Raw genomic sequence first — 17,240 nt, forward strand, 5'->3', positions numbered from 1 at the left:
AGGCCCATCTCATATGTGAAGTCTGGACTTCAAAAGAGATTATTTTAAGGGAATATCTTAGAACTGTGCTTAATGATTCCACTAGACCAATGCCTCCTTCCCCAAATTACCTTGTATTTCCTTATAAGTGCCCATGTTGTTCTTCTTCCTACTATCCCCAGAATGTAAACTCCTTAAAGGCAGGGGATGCTTCATTTTTTGCCTTTATATTGGCAGTGTCAAACAGAGTTCTTGGGTAGCTAAGTGGTGTGGTTGATAGAGTACTGGACTTGGAATTAGGAGACTCATCTTCCTAAGTTCAAATCTGACCTCAGACACTTACTCATTGTGTGACACTGGGCAATATAAAAATATAACCCTGATTGCCTCAGTTTTTCATCTGTAAAATGAGCTGGAGAAGGAAATGGCAAACTACTCCAGTATCTTTACAAAGAAAACTCCAAAATGGGGTCACAAAGAGTTGCACATTAATGTAAAGACTAAACTACAACAAGAAGAATAGAGTTCTTAGCATACATATCTGCTTAATAAATGCTTGTAGACTAATATAAATTGCTAAGACTCAATGAAAGAAATCAGAAAAGTCAATCAAGAAGACAACTGTTGTAGTTTCCTCAAGTACCTAGAAAATTATCCAGAATTGGAGCACCAATATTCCTAGAAGCCCAGTTTGATTTGCTGGGGCAGCAATATTTAGTGTGGAGGAGAATGTAAGTAGGACTTGATCAGGGCAGTCTAGAGTAAGTCTGATGAGTTTGAAATTGATGCAATTAAACGATAAAATTAAAAGGTGTTACCTTGCCTTTGGAGACATCTGAGGGAACTCCTTACAAGCACCTTACTGAGAGGACACAGACAAGTTCTGTTAGATCTCAGGATCTATTTGCCTCCAGGGTGATTGGTTGACTGGGGCTCAGGAAACCCACCCTTCAGACACAACTGAAAAATGACTGAACTGTAACAACTAGCTTTTTGATAGCCTCATAGGGGACTACAAGTTTGAGAGTTCTTAAGTTCAAAATTTGGGATAATGACTCTTAGAAAAAAGAAGACAATCTCCCAAGTGGCTTTTAGGGTTGAAGGATTAAAGACATGTCATGGGAGTAAGGTGACAAAGATTAGAGAGCTGAGCTTTCCTTTCTCTCACCATCACAATGAGAACTGATGGAAGATTGTCTGCTCGGTAGTCCTAAAAAAACTTTGCTTTTTGGTGAAACTCTGGACCACAGATTTTTATCATGAGTCTGTGAAGAACTGTGTACAAACTATTTATGGTGGGGGGTGGGGTGGTTCACTGGAATGAATGTCAAAGGGTTGCCTTCCAAGGGAAACTTATGAGCTGGGTAATTTATGTACTTTGGAATCTGTTGGTGGGTTGTAGTGTGTCCTTTTTGTCATCTACATTTTCTGTAGGATAAAATAAAGGCTGTGCACCCCATGTACATTGCTCTCCTGAGTACCCCTATAAGAGTTAAGGACTGTGATAATCATCATTTAGGGGACTCTGGATACAGGCTTCACCAGAGCTTCTTAGACTTTTCCCACTTGCCACTTGCTTTTTGCTAGAGAAATTTTTACATGACCCAGGTATGTAAAATTGGTGTACATAATGTTTTACTATTGCCAAATTTTTCATGATCTCCACATTCAGTTATATAACCCACATTTTTAGAAGCTTTGGGCTACACAATGAATTTATTAGGGCGGCTAGGTGGAGAAGTGGATAGAGTGCTGGACCTGGAGTCAGGAGGACCTGAATTCAAGTCCAGCCTCAGACACTAGTTGTGTAGCCCTGGGCAAGTCACTTAACCCTGTTTGTCTCAGTTTCCTCACCTGTAAAATGAGCTAGAGAAGAAATGGCAAACTACTCCAGTATCTTTTCCAAGAAGACCTCAAATAGGGTCATGGAGAGGCAGACACAACAACTGAACAACAAGAATGAATTTATTATAGAGATATTCCTGGAATAACTAACTCTAGATAAGGGCAGGAAGCCAAAAAGAGATGATTCTTTTGGGAATCAGCTCCAAAGATAGAACCTGGTCTGTGTCAGCCATGTCAGTCCAAGCCTTGTAGAGTCCTGGGCCAAAGGTTACATACATTTATAGAAGAATTCACATGACACATACCCTAGGTAATTCTTAAACTGGTAGACTATGATCAAGAAAAGGCCATTGTGATTACAGTTTTTAAGATCAGACAACAAATATTTACTCAGCACTTGCCCTAAGCACTAGAGATACAAAGTAAAATCAAAAATAATCCTTGCTGTCAAGTTTACATTTTAATAAAAAAAATTTTTAAAGTTTAATTTTAATAAAGGCAACAACATATATATATATAAACAAAGACACAGAGTAGATAGAAGATCACTTTAGAGGAGAAACCATTGGCCAGACACTTTCAACTATAGAGACTGGAATAAAAAAAACTCTTGGGGGAAAAACCAACCTCTTTTAACTGGAAAAGTTAGGGGTTCTAGAGTCACAATATTACAAAATTTCAGAGTTGGAAGAGACCTCAAAGGCCATATCCTTCCTTCCAGTCTATAGCAAAACAAAAGTCCCCTTTCCAGTGTATCTGGCAAGTTCCTTCAGCCTTTGCTTAAAAACATTCAGTGAGGAACAACTCACTGCTTCCCTAAGGATCCCCTTCCACATTTGCATAGTGGTACTTGTAAAGTTCTCTCATTTTGCCAGGAATTGAGGAAAAGCTGGACTGTGGTTTCAGTCCTCATTCTCTGCACTTCTTAGAAAATCTGGAAATTTTGCCCTCCTCTAATCCTGAAGTACCACTCTTATCTTCCACAATCTTTCAAAGACCAATGTCAGTGGCTCAGCACTCATATCTTTCAGGTTCTTGGTTGATTAAGTCCTAGTGACTTGAATGATCTTTCTCTCTCTTTTTTTTTTTACTACCTTCTCATATGTCAATAAAGAATCCCACAAGTTTTATTAAGCACCTACTCTGTGTGAGGCATTATGCTAGGCCCTGGGCATGCAAAAGCAAACAATTTTTTAAAAGGTCTCTGCCTTCAAAAAGCTTACATTCTATCAAGAGAAACAACACATGAACATATGAGTAAATGCGAAGTAGATGCAAAGTAAATAAAAAGTAATTTTGAAGAGGCAGTGCTAAAAGTTGGGAGGAAGCAAGAAAATCCTCATGTAGAAGACAGCAGTTGACTGAAACTGTGTAGGTAGCTAGGGCTTTTATGAGTGAGGAGTAGAGAGAGAGTGCTCTTTAGAAATGGGGGACAGCCTGTGAAAAGGCAGAGAATGGAAGTATTTTTCTTTTATAGGGCAATTTAGCTGGAAAAGAGTAAATGAAGGGGAATAATGTTCAACTCACCTACAAAGATAGTCTGGAACCAAATTATGGAGGGGTTTAAATTCCAGCAGAAAGGTGTGAATTGAATCTTAGACACAATAGGGAAAACATTGGAGCTTTTTGAAAAGGGAAGTGACATGGTCAGACTTATGCTTTAAACATATTACTTTGGCAGCCATGGTGGAGAAATGATTGGAAGGAAGCGAGCCATTAAGTCAGGAGTCCACACAGGAGGCTATTAGAATATTGGACTGTACAACATATATTGTATATATGTTGTTGTTTATTGTATATATGTTGTTTAGTCATTTTCACTTCTGTCCAGTTCTTCATGATCCTTCTTTTCGGGGGGAGGGTGGTTTCTTGGCAAACACACTGGAGTGGTTTTCCATTTCCTTCTTTAGCTCATTTTACAAATGGGGAAAATGAGGCAAACAGGGTTAAATGACTTGCCCAAGGTTATACAGTAAGTATCTGAGGTTGGATTTGAACTCGGGTCTTCCCGACTCCAGGCCTCTCCCAGCACTCTATCCATTCCACCACCTAGTAGAATAGTCTAATTGAGGGGAAATAAAGCCATAAATTAAGAACATGGCCATGTGAGTGAAGAGCCAGGGACATATGTGTGAGATGTGGGAAACAGAATTGATAGGGCTAGGTAAAAGAATGGATGTGGGAGATGGAAGATAGCAAAGAGCTGAGGATGACTCCATGGCTGTGAACCTGTGTAACTGGCATGGTGGTAATTGTCTCCTTGCTTCAAGTCTCCCCCTCTTCTAGTCCATCTTCCACTCAGCTGTCATATTCATTTTCCTAAAGCACAGATCTGACCATGTCACCCACCTACCCACCCACAACCCTACTGAAGAAATTCCAGCGGGTCCTTATTACTGCCAGGATCAAATATCAAAACTTCTTTTTGGCATTCAAAGCCCTTCACAATGTAGCCCCCATCCTACCTTTCCTGTATTCTTATATGTCATTTCCCTTTCCCCCTCCTTATTATTCTTCAAGCCAGAGATACTGGTGGTTTTGCTGTTCCTCAAACAAGATCTTCCATTTACAGACTCTGAGCATTTTCTACAAATCACAATCCTTCATGCATGGAATGTCCTTTCTCATCTCCATCTTCTGGCTTCCTCCAAGTTCCAGCTAAAATGCCACATTCTAGGAGAAGTCTTTTATCATCCCTTTTTTTTTTTTAGTGAGGCAATTGGGGTTAAGTGACTTGCCCAGGGTCACACAGCTGGTAAGTGCTAAGTGTCTGAGGCCAGATTTGAATTCAGGTACTCCTGACTCCAGGGCCAGTGCTCTATCCACTGCACCACCTAGCTGCCCCTTATCATCCCCTTTAATGTCAGTGCCTTCCCTCTGTTCATTATCTCCAATTTGTATGTTCTCTATCTTGTGTGCACGTAGTTTTTGCCTTTTCATGTTGTCTTCCTCATTAGACTGTGAGTTCCCTGAAAGCAAAGACTGTCTTTTTTCGCTTTCTTTATATTGCCATAACCCAGCACTTAATACAATGCCTGGCATATGGTAGGTCCTTAATAAATGCTTATTGATTGACTTACCAGTGTCCTGGACAGAAAGTGGGAAATAAGAGTTTTTGGGGAAAGATAATAAGTTCAGTTTTGTACATATGGAATTTGAGATGCTTGTGGAATATCCCGTTCATAATGTCCAGTGACCAATAGGAAACTGGATTTGAGAAGAGGAAATAGGGCTGTCTATATAAATCTGTAAGTCCTATACATATTCATGTTAATTGAACCCTTGGGAATCTGGTAAAATCACTAGCAAAGGGGCTATAAATAGAAAAGAGACAAGGGCCAAAGGCAGAGCCTTAAGGTATGTCTTCAGGTAGAGGGTAGGATATAAATGACAGTCCAGCATAAGAGACTGAGGAATGACCCAGATGGATAGAAAAAGAAAAGTCATGAAAACCCAAAGAGGAAAGAGTACCTAGGAGGAGAGAATGGTCACCAGTATCCTAGGTAGTAGAGAGATCAAGAAAGAAGGATACACACTGAGGAAAGGCCATTGGAGGTGGTAACTTTGGAGAACACAGTTTCTGTTGAGTGATTAGTTGCAAGGCTTTGGGAAAAGAGGGAGAGAAAAGGAAATGGAAAGAATTACGGTGCCAAGAGCTTTTTTTTTTTTTTTTTTTTAGGAATGTGACTGTGAAAGGCAAGGCATGATAGCTTGAGGGTATGGCAGTCAAATGAAAGGGGTTTTTTGAGGGTGGGAGAGACCTAGACATGTTGTAGGCCACAGGGAGAGAGCCAGTAGGTCCTTTGAATCCAGAGATTGTTCTCTTTGGCAGAGGAAACTGAAGTGAGATGAGAAGCCAGCAGTTCTACCTTTTTTCTTCTTGTCTCAGCATTATTTTATCCGCCTTAAGTGAGGTCTTTGAGCCTCTTCTTGTCACTACTGTGACAAAAACAAGTCCTCATTCCCTTTTTTGTTTGTTTTGTTTGTTTGTTTTTGTGGGGCAATGAGGCTTAAGTGACTTGCTCAGGGTTACACAGCTAGTAAGTGTCAAGTGTCTGAGGCTAGATTTAAACTCAGGTCCTCCTGACTTTATCTACTGCACCACCTAGCTGCCCCCACCCCTCATTCCCTTTTATCTTTTGCTTTCTTCATCAGTCTCAGTTCTTTTCAAGCCTTACCACTACCATTCTTCTCACAGGGTTGTGCCATTCATCATTTCCCCCCATTGTAGGTTCTTGCTTCCATCTTCAGAACAGGCCTTTTAGAAATCCAAGTTAATTGATATTTCTGTGCATCTGCATTGGTCTCTTTTGACAACTTCTTTTCTTCTTCATTGGAACTGTTTCTCTCTGTGTCTTTGGACTTTGGTTTCTGGGAGAATCCCATCCCTCTCAAACTGACTTCTCCTGTAGAACTTTAGGCCATGGAATCTTACCAGTCCTTTCTCTAAACCATTTGAAATCTGCCTTCTCAAATCTAGGCTAAATGTCGAGATACGTCTGGTATTTCCTCTCAATTTCTACCACAAATTCTGCCAAAAACCAAACAGCTGATAATTTCTTAACTGGATATAATGACAATTTCATCCTTCCATGAGTAAAAGAGCCAACAAGGAAGATTTGTTCTTCATCTGATTCTCACCAACAAGGATGTTCTGGTTGCCAGGTTTAGGATCATGAAAAGTTCTGGGGAAGTGACCACTGGATCCATTTATCCATCTTCCAGCCTCCCTGCCTCTTTATAACCTCCCCTACCTTTTCACACTAAAGACTTTATGTTAGTTTTATTTATGTATAAGAAAATATTCTTCTTGATGACCTAGAGAAGAGAAAGGCATTCTTCAGTCCTCTCTCATTTAGCTTTTCTTCTAGGAAGGAGATCAGCCTGTACTATGGATATGGACAACAGTCACTTGGTTGTGGCAGAAATATAAACATCACACATTCTAAACTTAATTTTGCCCATCTTACTAGAATATATAAATAGGAGGAAATTTATTGTCACAAGGATCACAAGAATAGTTGGAAAAATAAACAATCATAACATAAGAAGCTCTCTGGTTTAGTCTACTAATGGATATCTGTTTCTAGAATCAATAACCTGTAAAGCTATTGCCTTAGTACAATAATATTTTCAGCAAAGGATTTATTTATATGCTGCCAAAAAAATGGAAATTACGAATAGACCAAATTTTCAAGGTAATATTTGATTCTCCAAAACAGGTTCCAGTTCTTCAAAATGACAAAGAGAATAGAGAAACTGAAGCACTTTACAAACAATAACTAATTCTCATCACATCTACATGAGACAGCTGAGGAATTGCCCCAGAGGGAGAAATAAAAGACGAAAAGGAGCTGAGGAAAATGTTCAATTTATAGCCTGCTTTCCAGGTAGTTCACACTGAGCTTTGTAATGGTTGGATGCCCTCTCCTGATTTACATCCTGAATTCCTTACCGATGCACATTAGCTTCAGTTTTAAAATCAGCACTGCCACGGCTTCAAACCATCCTGCACGTGGGTAGCAGATTAATTTTTCTAAAACATGGCTTTTACCATGTCATTTCTCCCAATGAAAAATCTACAGGGGTGCAGAGCAATAAGGCATAGTAGAAAGAGGCTTGGTTTTGGATTCAGAAGACCTGGTCTTGGATCATTTTACCTCTTGGGGCCTCAGTTTCCTCACCTGTAAAATGAGGGGTTTGGACTAACTGATCTATAAAGTTCGTTTCAGCTTTAACAGTTTAAGAGTCTATTAGTTTCCAACAAAATCTAAATCTGTTAGCTTGGAATTCAAGGCCCCATAATTTGATTTTACCTTATTTATCCCAGTCCATCTCCTCCAATTTGTTCATTCCACTACAGTTAGTTGAGCTAACTCACAATCCCCTCATTTCATGCCCAGGCTCTTCCCCTCCCTAAATGTCCTGCCCCACCTCCTCTCTAACTTTCCAAAGTCTGCCAATCCTGTAAGATCCAGTTCAACTTCACATTCCTTCACAAAACCTTCCTACACTGATTTCTCCCCCTTCTCTGACCTCCTGGAGTACCTTTTGTCATAGAAACAAATAATTGAGTCAGAAGAAACCCTATAGATGACTAAGTCCAATCCCTGCTATTTGCAGATAGGAAAATGGAGATTTAGAGAAGTGAATGTCTTCCCTAAAGTCACACAGATTGCTAATATCACAGCCAGGACTAGAGCTCAAGTCTCTTAGCTCTCATTTCTCCTACACCATGAAGTATAGACCTCATGGCAAAATGCTCTATGGGAAGTGAACCAAATGGAGTGAGAGGATGCAAGAGATTCAGGCCCCTGACACTACCTCAAAGTCAACAAATAGAAAGGCTGGTGAGAGGGGAAAGGGCCCCCTAGAAAAGCACACAAGAAAATAATAAATAACTAATCAATTTTAAGATGAGCAGAGTGCTGAAATCTACTATATATGATTCAATTCTCCAAAGTCTAAGTAATGTTACAAAAGTCCTATGTCCCCAATGAGACCGTAAGAGGGGTTTGTTTAGTCATAAGAACATGGGATCACAGATGTAGAGTTGCAAGAACCATTAGAGAATATATAGTCTACCTCCGTCATTCCACAGATAAGGAAACCAACACCCAGAGAGGCGATTTGCTGAGGGTCAGACAGGTAGTGTTATGTTAGTTCTGCATTTCTCTAAGCAGCCAACATAATTCTATGCCCCCAACTGGCAATTAATTAACATTTTTGGAAGTAAGTTAAATATAGAAGATCAAAATAACATCGATACTTATATAGTACTTTAAGATTTGCAAAGCTTTTTATGTACATTTTCCCATTCGATCCTTAGAACAACTCTGTGCTATGTGTTAAGGGTAATTATTATCCTCATGTTATGGATACAGAGACTGAGGCTGAGAGAGGCAAAGTGACTTGCCCAGTACCCATACAACTAATCAATGCCTTAGGCAGGATTGAAATCCAGGTTTTCCTGATTCCACACCTCATATTCTATCTACTGCACCAAGCTGCTTCTTGATCAAAACCACATGACAGGAAGCCACAAGACTCATGGTCTTTGCTCTACTACTACTACTACTACTACTACTACTACCACTACCACTATGACTACTAGTACTACTACAACACACATACACATACATTAGAATTTTGTATCCATATAGAATTACCTCTGTAAGTTGAGAACTTCATTTTCAATCTCTGCTCCTATACTACCAACACCAAGGACTGTTCCTGTAGGTATTCCAGGCACACTAATAAAAGACTGTCTGGAAGCATCTAAAGCCATGGAAAACACAAATAAAAACATGGTGAAATGGTGAAAAGATTCCAGTTACAAGCATGTCATTTTTGTTAGTTTTTAGTTTAGGGTTTTTTTTCTATTTAGGTGGAATGCCCGTATCACTCTAAAACTGCAATCCATCTACTCTAAAATGTGTTATGATATCATACTCCAAAGGAATAAACAGGAATTCATTGTCTAAGGGTTAAATAATAGCAACAACACTTGTTATCTTTTTGTGCCTGACTACGGGCACTAATTAATGTACAGTTTGATGCAATTATTTCAATACTTAAAGAACTAAGGAGAACAAAATACTAGTTTGACCTAATTCATGAATGAGTTAATTATAAATGGTATATCATCATAGATTATTATGTGTCAAGTACTGTGTTAAGTACTTTACAATTATTACTTCAATTGTTCCTCCAACAACCCTGGGAGATAGATGCTATAATCATCCCCATGTTTGCAGATAGGAAAATTGAGACCATTTTTTTTTTAGGTGACTTGCCTTAAGGTCACACAGCTCATTAGTGTCAGAGGCTGGATTTGAACTCAGGTCTTTCTGACTCCAGGCTCAGCACTCTATATGCTGTTCCACCTAAAGCAAAGTATCATATCCAGACACCTGGCATACGGTAGGCAAGGGTTAACAGCCAAACTGCTTGTAGTCATCAAGGAGTAAGGCAGGGGTGTGCTAGAGTCAGCTTGAATGGGCTCAGGAGAGGCAATTATTAAGCTTTCAGTGTGAGCATTCATGTTGGCAAATACTACAAATTAGAGCTTAGTTCATTGTTTTGTTCTTTGTTGAGACTTAAGAAAGTGATAGCAAAAATGATAATGTGGGTTAAACTTAAAAGTGTGTCATGTGTACTCCCCCCCCCCCCCCATCCAGTTAAACATTTGTCAGCATACCCCTGAGCAAGGAAGCTGGGGATTTAAAAACAAGGAGCAGAGATAGCAAATGTAGGTCAGAATGGGGGAAACTGAGGTTCTGGGAATCTGGAGTCAATAGAAAGGAGCAGAAGTTGAGGCAAGAACAAAGCATCAATCAGAATGAAAACAAAGCAGGCCAGCAAAAGTGAGCACATCAATGTCAGACCGTTTGCTGTGCTCAATGTTCTCCAGAAGAGCCTCTCAGATGTCTGCGGGCTAGTCACACCAGTTTCTTTCTTAAAGGGGGTAATGCGGTTGGACACAGGATTGTGTTATGACATATGATCATAAATTATATCATATATGATCATAGATTTAGACCTGGAAGGCACCTCAGAGATCATCCAGCCCAACCCTTTCATTTTACGAGTGAGGAAATGGTGGTGGTGGGGGCGTGGATCAGAGAAATGAGCTGACTTATCCAAGGTCATAGCCGTCAGACCTAGGAGTATAACCCAGGGACCTTCACAGAGAGCTCAACATATTTCACAAGCAACCTGGTCTCCTAACATAACTTCTAGCTGATGTAGCTTGCCTTTGGCAAGGCATTTATTTCAGTACCAGAAGGCATGTAGGTTGTCCACATTCCCATTGGAAATTCCAATCAATTGTATGACCATTCCATTCTAACATTCTATAACTTTGATGCATTGGGAGGCATAAAGCCAAGAATCTTACTGTCTCTGGGTTTCCCCTGCCTGGGTCCCTATCTCCCCATAGATTTGGGATTGCCTTTCTTTGGGCTCCCTTTTAATGATTCCCCTGAAAGTCAAGGACCAAAATCTTAGGGACATGGTAACATGATCTTTGTATCTCCTAAAACAAACCAACCTTATGTGGTCACAGCTGGTCCCAAAAGGATCCTGATATATGCCTGGAGTAGGCAAGATTACTCAAATATCCCAATGTGAATATTTCAGAAAATGGCATCTTTTACATGAAACCTTTCCTGAGCCCAGCAGCTACCACTGCCTTCCTCTTACCAGATTACCTCACATTTATGTATTCATACAGAAACAGAATTGTCTCTCTTGGTAGACTACAAACTTAATGAGGGCAGAGACTTTGACATTTTTTCTTTTTACCCTCATCCCCTGCTAGCATAATGCCCTCACTTTTTTTTTCCAAACTAGACTGACAAAGGGAAATCCTGGTAAAGAACTTCCTCTATGAATGCAGATGGATACCTTTCCTGCAATTTACAGCCTTAGAGAATGCCGAATCTTTAAGTTTAAGTAGCCTGCCCAAGGTCACACAACTAGTATTATTTCAGGAGCAGAATGTAAACTAGGGTCTTCCTGATACTGAAGCCGGCTCTCTAATCATTGTACCCTACTGCTTCTCCACCCTGCACATAGGACTTTCTTACAAAAGGCTTGCTAATTGATAAAATGTAAACTCCTTGAGGGTAAGGACTACTTGGTTCTTGTCTCTGTATTCAGATCCTCTAACATAGTGCCTGACATATATAAAGTGCTTAACAAATGCTTGCTGATGGATTGAGTGATATAGAAATAGTTTAAATTGCAGAATCATCATTCTCCCTTTCCTATTACTCCTTACTAAACATTGCCAGTATCTAGAAATCTTGCCTCCAAGCAGCATATTGGCTTCTTCCTCTTACTTTAATATGGCATTTGGCTCCCCATAGTTCAACATATAGTACCCCAATTCACTTGCAAGTGAAGACATCACCCATCCTAATGTCCTCTTGGAGAATTAAAGATGAACAACAACAAACAATCCCAAACTCTAGCTCCCTATCTTTTTTTCAGCACAGGAAAAAAAAAAAAGAACTAAAACTAAGCTTAAAGGCAGATTGGCAATAGTGGATGGAGGACTGGCTTCAGAGACAAGAAGACCTGGGTTCAAATCCTCCCTCTGAGACAAGTCCCCTAACAATCCAGTGCCCCAGGCAATAATCTAAACTAATCCTTTGCAGAGAAGTTGCTGATCTGCATTCATAGAAGGGATTTCTTCTGAGGCGATTCCCTACACCAATGAAATCACAGGTCCAAATCAAAGACCAAACCCAAACCCCCTAATCTTACCTTCTGATGACTGTGAGCTGCAAGTAACCAGTGATGTTTCTCTGGATTCTCTACATCCCCTAAAATTTAAAAAATGCTAAAAATTTAGAAAAAAATTGATTCAACACACAATATAAAACTAATTTATTAAATAGCTACTACGGACGAGATGTTGTTCTTGTTTCTAGGGGATTAAATTGATAGGCAATTATTTTGTATAATCATATTTGTAAGTATTTGGCTATAGCTTACAAAACCACATTTTAAATTTAAAAAAAATTAATAAGCATTTGTTTTTCCCCACTGGAAAAAAATCTCTTGTAGCATCTACGTGTGTGCGTATGTGTATGTGTATATCCCTTCCACATTAATGGGGTTAGGGATGTGGCACCCCCACAATCTGGAAAGTCCACACAACATTTTTTTGGCCTTCCTTTATACCAGAGAAGTCTGATTTTTTTCTTTTTCTTTTACAAGGTGTCTACAGTACCTTACTGTAAAATTTTGGTTGTGTTTGGTCATAGGTTATATTAAGTAATACTATTCATATATTTTATGCACTTCTGAGTTTCTAAACTTTTTCTGTGTTGTCTGCTGGCCTTTGTGTGTCATCTGTGACTTTGGCAAAACTCCCCAAGATTCCTACTTAATTTCTTATGCTGACCCACAACATATTGAAACCATGATGGGGGAAATCATGATGTGAAAGGGAAAACCATGTATGTCTATACACATACACACACACATACACACACTATATATGTGTATATATATATATATATAAACATATATGGTTGTTTGACTATATCTATGTATCTATATATTGTTGCTCAATTATTTTAGTTCTGTCTGACTCTTTGCGACCCCATTTAAGGTTTTCTTGGCAAAGATACTAGAATGGTTTGTCATTTCCTTCTCCAGCTTATTTTACAGATGAGGAAACTAAGGCAAACAAGGTTATATGACTTGCCCAGGGTCACATAGCTAGTAAGTGGCTGAGGCTGGATTTGAACTCAGAAAGACAAGTCTTTCTGACACCAGGCCTAGCACTCTATCTGTCCCCTATATTTATGTATCTTCATCTATATCTTTACATACACATGTAGTCAGGCAAAACAAATGACCATATTGAACCACATGAGTTTTGAGCTAAGTGATACATAATATTTTTGACAGAATATGACATCCTATTAAACAATATAACTCTGAATCAATTCAAATCATTCTATATCCAGTACATGCCCTGGCACTTAATTTTATATCTTCCTCATTATATTTTCTCTATACTATGATATCACTATTAAGAAGAGAAGAGATAAATAGATGACAGGAGATTAACAGAAGGTATTACATTCTGGACTCTTTTTCCCCACCATTTATTCTATGGTCACTCTTTTTTTTAATTTATTTTTTATTTTTTTAGTGAGGCAATTGGGGTTAAGTGACTTGCCCAGGGTCCCACAGCTAGTAAGTGTTAAGTGTCTGAGGCCGGATTTGAACTCAGCTACTCCTGACTCCAGGGCTGGTGCTCTATCCACTGCGCCACCTAGCTGCCCCCCCCATTTATTCTAGATAAAGAAAAGGGCCACTATTTTAGAAATCCCACTACAATTTCAAAAAGACATTTATAGAACCAAAAAGTCTATAGTACAAAAAGCTTAAGAAATGAGGTGAGGATATGAGTTTTTAGGTAATAAATTATTATACATGGCTTAAAGTAAACCTGAAATAAAGCATTCACAAGCTTTCTTGATGGTTGGGGAGTGCTGGAACCACAGGTATGAAGAGTGAAAAGAAGTGGCATAATTATCTTACAAAAAAAGTACAAACAACAACCATAATAATTTCATTTATGTAGTGCCTTAAGATTTGCAAAGATTCCCCAATTGAGAAATGGTCAAAGGATATGAACAGGCAGTTTTCAGATGTAGAAACCAAAGTTATTTATAGTCATATGAAAACATGCTCTAAATCACATGCAAACTAAAACATCTCTGAGGTACCACCTCACACCTATCAGATTGGCTAATATGACAAAAAAGGAAAATAATAAATGTTGGAGAAGCTGTGGAAAAATTGGAACACTAATGCATTGTAGGTGGAGCTGTGAACTGATCCAACCATTCTGGAGAGCAATTTGGAACTCTGCCCAAAGGGCTATGGGACTGTTTATATCCTTTGACTCAGTAATACCACTACTAGGTCTGTATCCCAAAGAGATTCATAGAAAAGGGAAAAGGACCCACATGTACAAAAATATTTATAGCCGCTCTTTTTGGTGGCAAAGAATTGGAAATCCAGGGAATGCCCATCAACTGAGGAATGTCTAAAAGTTTTGGTATATGAATGCAATGGAATATTATTGTGCTGTAAGAAATGATGAGCAGGAGGATTTCAGAGAAACCTGGAAGGACTTAAATGAACTGATGCTGACTGAGAGGAGCAGAACCAGGAGAACATTGTACACAGTAACAGCAACATTGCGCGATGAACAATGGTGATAGACTTGGCTCTTCTTAGCAGTGCAATGATCCAAAACAATTTCCAAGAACTCATGATAGAAAATGTTCTCCACATCCAGAAAAAAGAACTGTGAATTCTGAATAGATTGAACCATACTGTTTCTACTTTTGGGCTGTGTTTTTTTTTCCTTTTTTGAGGTTTTCCCCTTGCGCTCTGATTCTTCTTTCACAATATGACTAATGCAGAAATATGTTTAATGTGATTATACATATATAACCTATATCAGATTCTTTTCCATCATAGGGGGGAGGAGGGAAAGGAGGGGGGGGAGAAAAATTTGGAATGAAAAATCCTATAAAAACAAATGTTGAAAACTGTCCTTACATGTACCTGGAAAATCATAAACTTCTTTTATAAAATAAAGAAAAGATTTGCAAGGCACTTCATATATGTTATGCCATTTGGTCCTCATAACAACCATGAGAGATAGGTGCTATTATTCTTCCTATTTTAGAGATGAGGAAACTGAAGCACAAAGACGTTAAGTTACTTGCCCAGAATCACATAACTAGTAAGTTTGTCTGCAGGTAGATTAGAACCCAGGTCTTCTTGATTCCAAGTCCAATTATCTACTATGTAATTCTACCTGCTAAGAATATGAACCATTCAATAAAAATAAACTTCTATATGTAATATGAAAATTTTATATATCATGAAAAGAAAAAAGTTAATCAAAATATAATAATGCATAAAATTTTTTAAATCTATGTATGAGATCTTTACCTATGTATAAGATTAAAAAAATCTATGTATAAGATATGTGTCTATGTATAAAATTTTTTAAATGACAATATTACTAAACTGGGGTAGGGGAAGGGAAGGAAATTAATTTAAGACAAATGGGTCCAGTGATAATATATATCAGAATATCTGGAGATGGCCCTGGATATTTTTTTAAGGCAACTGGAGTTAAGTGGCTTGTCCAGGATCACACAGCTAGTAAGTGTCTGAGATGAGATTTGAACTCAGGTCCTCCCAACTTCAGGGTCAGTGCTCTATCCACTGCACAACCCAGCAGCCCCCATCAAGCTAAAAAAGTGTTGAGGAGGCTGAAGCCAAGAGTGATCTGAGGGTTTTTGAAAAATAACAAGAACAGACAAACAACAGCAACAACAACAAAAACCAACCCCTTTTAAAAGAATGTTTGGTGCAAGTACAAGAACAATGAAGATCTTGGTCCAGTGCTGAGAACAGAAGATGCAACAAATCAGAGAAAAACCAGAACTAATTAAGCCATGCTTAGTTTTCATATGTGTAAAGGAGAAAAATCTTCAAACTAGAAAGGTAGGAAAAAGGTAGCTGAGGCCAAATGTTCCTATTTAAAAAAAAGGAAAAGGACACGTGGATCCTCAAAACTATATTCCCAGCTGTGCTTCTGACTTTGCTACCATGACTCAGTTGCCTGCTCACCCTGGAACATTCTCCTACCATGCTGCTCCCTTTTCTCACCAAAGAGCCCCTTCCAGGAGCCTCCTCTTTGGGGATGGGCCCAGGCTGGCCTGGCTTCATTCCCCTCCAGTATGTGCTTCTGACACTATGGACTTCCCCTACCATGACTCAGCTACTTTCTCATCTTATAACTTCTCTCCTCACCTTGGAGTACCCCTCTACCATACCAGCCCCTTCTCAGTGGTGAATTCCTTTTGAAGCTTCCCTTTTGGAGATGGGCCTGGGCTGGTCCATCATTCATTTCCCTCCTGGCTTTGCCTTTGACTCTCTGGACTTCCCCACTGTGCCCCAGTGTGGGTACCTTCCCTTTCTCAACTCTGCCTCTTTCCAGTTCCCCCACTATAATGTAAGTTCTTTGAGGACAGAGGCTGCCTTACTTTTTGCTTGTATCTATTCCCAGTGATCAGCCAGTGCCTGGCAAGTATTGTGTTTGGTTTGTTTTTTTTTTTACATTTTTATTTAAAGTTTTGAGTTATGAATTCTACCTCTCCCTTTCTTCCCCCCTCCTGAGATGGCAAGAAATCAGATATACGTTATACATATGCAATTATATAAAACATTTCCATATTAGTCATTTTGTACAAGAAGACTTGAAGAAAAAATGAAAGAAAATGAAAAATAGGATGCTTCAGTCTCCAATCAATATCAGTTTTTTCTCTAGAGGTGAATAATATGCTTTATCATTAGTCACATTAAGTAGTTAATAAATGTTTCTTGCCTTGCCATTCTGTGCCAATTGACCTGCTATTAAAATGGAAGGTCAAGCAGCACTGCTGATCAGCTGGGTTGGAGAAGGGAGCAGGTGCAGCCACTGTACTGGGAAATGGATCCATTCTTCTGTCCTAGGTGGCCCTGCTGGACCACAATTGGCAGATGTACTTAAAAGTGCTGAGCAAAAAATGCTGGTATTTTCTGAAGCTGGGGTCATTATTCTGTCAGTTCGGAAAATGAAATGAAAATGTAAAGGCCTAAAGCAAGACCTTTACTGCAGCAAGACAAAATGGTCAGGGTGACCTAGGATCAGCAGGTCCCTCCCTGCCAAGTGTATCTTTATGCCCTGCTGGTATGACTGCTATTCAGGAAAGGCAACTAGAAATCTAGGTTTCACTAGAGAATATAGGAATAAATGAAGCTTTCCTTAAAATGATAAGTAATATTTATCTAAAACCATCAGTAAGCACTATCTCTAATGG

At 39.1% G+C, this 17,240-nt stretch overlaps 1 protein-coding gene across 1 annotated transcript in view; it reads right to left on the reverse strand.

The window, feature by feature from the left end:
* Positions 1 to 17,240, reverse strand: part of ARNTL2 (aryl hydrocarbon receptor nuclear translocator like 2) — a 109,782-nt gene that overhangs the window by 13,021 nt on the left and 79,521 nt on the right. Inside the window, 2 exon segments of the mRNA XM_043967416.1 lie at positions 8,994 to 9,102; positions 12,097 to 12,155. Of these exon segments, the coding sequence (XP_043823351.1) occupies positions 8,994 to 9,102; positions 12,097 to 12,155 (168 nt within the window).

The sequence above is a fragment of the Dromiciops gliroides genome, chromosome 5 (genome assembly GCF_019393635.1).
Source record: "Dromiciops gliroides isolate mDroGli1 chromosome 5, mDroGli1.pri, whole genome shotgun sequence".
NCBI lineage: Eukaryota > Metazoa > Chordata > Mammalia > Microbiotheria > Microbiotheriidae > Dromiciops > Dromiciops gliroides.